The sequence below is a fragment of the Coregonus lavaretus genome (assembly GCF_964263955.1).
Source record: "Coregonus lavaretus genome assembly, chromosome: 22".
In the NCBI taxonomy this organism is placed as follows: Eukaryota; Metazoa; Chordata; class Actinopteri; order Salmoniformes; family Salmonidae; genus Coregonus; species Coregonus lavaretus.
The window spans coordinates 10376074-10380006 of record NC_140009.1 but is presented as its reverse complement, the minus strand read 5'-3'; the positions used below and the strand labels follow the sequence as shown (position 1 = coordinate 10380006).

The window sequence follows — 3933 nt, the reverse complement described above, 5'->3', positions numbered from 1 at the left end:
CCGCTACCCTTGGTGGCTTTTTCTTTCTCCAGTCTTGTTCATCCCTCTCTCTATTTACCGCTCAGAAACTCTCTGCACCTCTCTCTCTCTCTCTCTCTCTGTACCTCTCTCTCTCTCTCCCTCTCAATATCTTTGCATATCTCTCTCTCTCTCTCTCTCTCTCTCTCTCTCTCTCTCTCTCTCTCTCTCTCTCTCTCTCTCTCTCAATATCTTTGCATATCTCTCTCTCTCTCTCTCTCTGTCGCTTTCTCTCTCTCTCTCTCTCTCTCTCTCTCTCTCTCTCTCTCTCTCTCTCTCTCTCTCTCTCTCTCTCTCTCTCTGTATCTCATTGTTTGTGTTTAATAAGGCTGTTGGACATATTACATGTTGTAAGATGTCCTCTGCCCCTCATGAGCATAGAATACTATTTAACTTCATCCGTTTGTGTGCGTCAATCTTGACTGTGATGGACCACTGTGTGTTTGTGTGTGTGTGTGTGTGTGTTGGCTCCACCTTACCAGTCAGTCCAAATAGTGCCATCTGGAGGTGGGATGCAGACACACACTGATGTGACGTCATGGTGAAGCTACGCTGGGCTTTGGATTCTCTCTATTTACTGACAGAGCGTAGGAGTGATTGAAGAGGAAAATTAAAACTGTGTTTACTCCAGAGAGATATGAGCTTATTTTTCTAATGACCCTAACACACACACTCTCTGTCCCTCTGTCCGACCATGTTATGTAATGCAATGTGTGATCCCAGAGTATATGAATCCCAGTAATCTCATTTCCCTTTGCGGATAGGGCTTTATAGCAGTGGGAGAATAGGGATTGAGCCATGGAGGGAGGGGAGGAGGGATGGAGGGAGTGAGGGAGTGAGTGAGTGAGGGGGAGAGAGGGATGGAGGGATGGAGGACTGGACGGAGGGAAGACAGTGGAGCTAGAGGAGAGAAGAGAGATCATCTTAGAAGAGCAGAAAGGGAGAGGAGAGAGCTGAGGCAGGGAGAGGAGAGAGCTGAGGCAGGGAGAGGAGAGAGCCCTACTACTTAATTAGAGAATCATGTCTGCTCTATTTCTTCACATTTCTATACCAGCTCAGAATGTCTCCTCACCTGAGTAAGCCTGGGAGGCTGGGTTAACTGTGCGACAGACTTTATGAGAAAGAGCTGTGCTAGCTGTGTTAACCTCTCTCCCTTTCATGGAGACAGGGATTCATCTCAGTGGGAGCGGCATGGAGAAAGAGGAGATATAACCTAACCTGTAGTCCGGTACAGCTGGGTCCTGTAGACTGGTACCTGTAGTCTGGACTTGTAGTCTGGACCTGTAGTCTGGTCCTGTAGTCTGGTACAGCTAGGTCCTGTAGTCTGGTACAGCTAGGTCCTGTAGTCTGGACCTGTAGTCTGGACCTGTAGTCTGGACCTGTAGTCTGGTACAGCTAGGTCCTGTAGTCTGGTACAGCTAGGTCCTGTAGTCTGGTACCTGTAGTCTGGACCTGTAGTCTGGTACAGCTAGGTCCTGTAGTCTGGTACAGCTAGGTCCTGTAGTCTGGTACAGTTAGGTCCTGTAGTCTGGTACCTGTAGTCTGGACCTGTAGTCTGGTACAGTTAGGTCCTGTAGTCTGGTACAGCTAGGTCCTGTAGTCTGGTACAGTTAGGTCCTGTAGTCTGGTACAGCTAGGTCCTGTAGTCTGGTACAGCTAGGGCCTGTAGTCTGGTACAGTTAGGTCCTGTAGTCTGGTACAGTTAGGTCCTGTAGTCTGGTACAGCTAGGTCCTGTAGTCTGATACAGCTAGGTCCTGTAGACTGGTACAGCTAGGTCCTGTAGTATGGACCTGTAGTCTGGACCTGTAGACTAGTACAGCTAGGTCCTGTAGTCTGGTACAGTTAGGTCCTGTAGTCTGGTACAGCTAGGTCCTGTAGACTGGTACAGCTAGGTCATGTAGTCTGGTACAGCTAGGTCCTGTAGTCTGGTACAGTTAGGTCCTGTAGACTGGTACAGTTAGGTCCTGTAGTCTGGTACAGACTAGTACAGCTAGGTCCTGTAGTCTGGTACAGTTAGGTCCTGTAGTCTGGTACAGCTAGGTCCTGTAGACTGGTACAGTTAGGTCATGTAGTCTGGTACAGCTAGGTCCTGTAGTCTGGTACAGTTAGGTCCTGTAGACTGGTACAGTTAGGTCCTGTAGTCTGGTACAGCTAGGTCCTGTAGTCTGGTACAGTTAGGTCCTGTAGTCTGGTACAGCTAGGTCCTGTAGACTGGTACAGTTAGGTCCTGTAGTCTGGTACAGCTAGGTCCTGTAGTCTGGTACAGCTAGGTCCTGTAGACTGGTACCTGTAGTCTGGTACAGTTAGGTCCTGTAGTCTGTACAGCTAGGTCTGTAGACTGGTACAGCTAGGTCCTGTAGACTGGTACCTGTAGTCTGGTACAGTTAGGTCCTGTAGTCTGGTACAGCTAGGTCCTGTAGACTGGTACAGTTAGGTCCTGTAGTCTGGTACAGCTAGGTCCTGTAGTCTGGTACAGTTAGGTCCTGTAGTCTGGTACAGCTAGGGCCTGTAGTCTGGTACAGCTAGGTCCTGTAGTCTGGTACAGCTAGGTCCTGTAGACTGGTACCTGTAGTCTGGTACAGTTAGGTCCTGTAGTCTGGTACAGCTAGGTCCTGTAGTCTGGTACAGTTAGGTCCTGTAGTCTGGTACAGCTAGGTCCTGTAGTCTGGTACAGCTAGGTCCTGTAGACTGGTACAGCTAGGGCCTGTAGTCTGGTACAGTTAGGTCCTGTAGTCTGGTACAGCTAGGTCCTGTAGTCTGGTACAGCTAGGTCCTGTAGTCTGGACCTGTAGTCTGGACCTGTAGACTAGTACAGCTAGGTCCTGTAGTCTGGTAGAGTTAGGTCCTGTAGTCTGGACCTGTAGTCTGGACCTGTAGACTGGTACAGCTAGGTCCTGTAGTCTGGAATAGCTAGGTCCTGTAGTCTGGTACAGCTAGGTCCTGTAGTCTGGTACAGCTAGGTCCTGTAGTCTGGTACAGCTAGGTCCTGTAGTCTGGTACAGCTAGGGCCTGTAGTCTGGACCTGTAGTCTGGACCTGTAGACTAGTACAGTTAGGTCCTGTAGTCTGGTACAGCTAGGTCCTGTAGTCTGGTACAGCTAGGGCCTGTAGTCTGGACCTGTAGTCTGGACCTGTAGACTAGTACAGTTAGGTCCTGTAGTCTGGTACAGCTAGGTCCTGTAGTCTGGTACAGCTAGGGCCTGTAGACTGGTACAGCTAGGTCCTGTAGTCTGGTACAGCTAGATCCTGTAGTCTGGTACAGCTAGGTCCTGTAGTCTGGTACAGCTAGGTCCTGTAGTCTGGTACAGTTAGGGCCTGTAGTCTGGTACAGCTAGGTCCTGTAGTCTGGTACAGCTAGATCCTGTAGTCTGGTACAGCTAGGGCCTGTAGTCTGGTACAGCTAGGTCCTGTAGTCTGGTACAGCTAGGTCCTGTAGTCTGGTACAGCTAGGTCCTGTAGACTGGTACCTGTAGTCTGGTACAGTTAGGTCCTGTAGTCTGGTACAGCTAGGTCCTGTAGACTGGTACAGCTAGGTCCTGTAGACTGGTACCTGTAGTCTGGTACAGTTAGGTCCTGTAGTCTGGTACAGCTAGGTCCTGTAGACTGGTACAGTTAGGTCCTGTAGTCTGGTACAGCTAGGTCCTGTAGTCTGGTACAGTTAGGTCCTGTAGTCTGGTACAGCTAGGCCTGTAGTCTGGTACAGCTAGGTCCTGTAGTCTGGTACAGCTAGGTCCTGTAGACTGGTACCTGTAGTCTGGTACAGTTAGGTCCTGTAGTCTGGTACAGCTAGGTCCTGTAGTCTGGTACAGTTAGGTCCTGTAGTCTGGTACAGCTAGGTCCTGTAGTCTGGTACAGCTAGGTCCTGTAGACTGGTACAGCTAGGGCCTGTAGTCTGGTACAGTTAGGTCCTGTAGT

At 49.8% G+C, this 3933-nt stretch overlaps 1 protein-coding gene across 1 annotated transcript in view; it reads right to left on the bottom strand.

The window, feature by feature from the left end:
• Positions 1-942: 942 nt before the first annotated feature.
• Positions 943-3933, bottom strand: part of LOC311149503 (cyclin-dependent kinase 16-like) — a gene marked incomplete at its 3' end in the record, with an annotated part of 32164 nt that continues 29173 nt past the window's right edge. Inside the window, exon 12 of the mRNA XM_084186689.1 lies at positions 943-971. Within this exon, the coding sequence (XP_084042815.1) occupies positions 943-971 (29 nt within the window). The remainder of the gene's footprint in view (positions 972-3933) is intronic.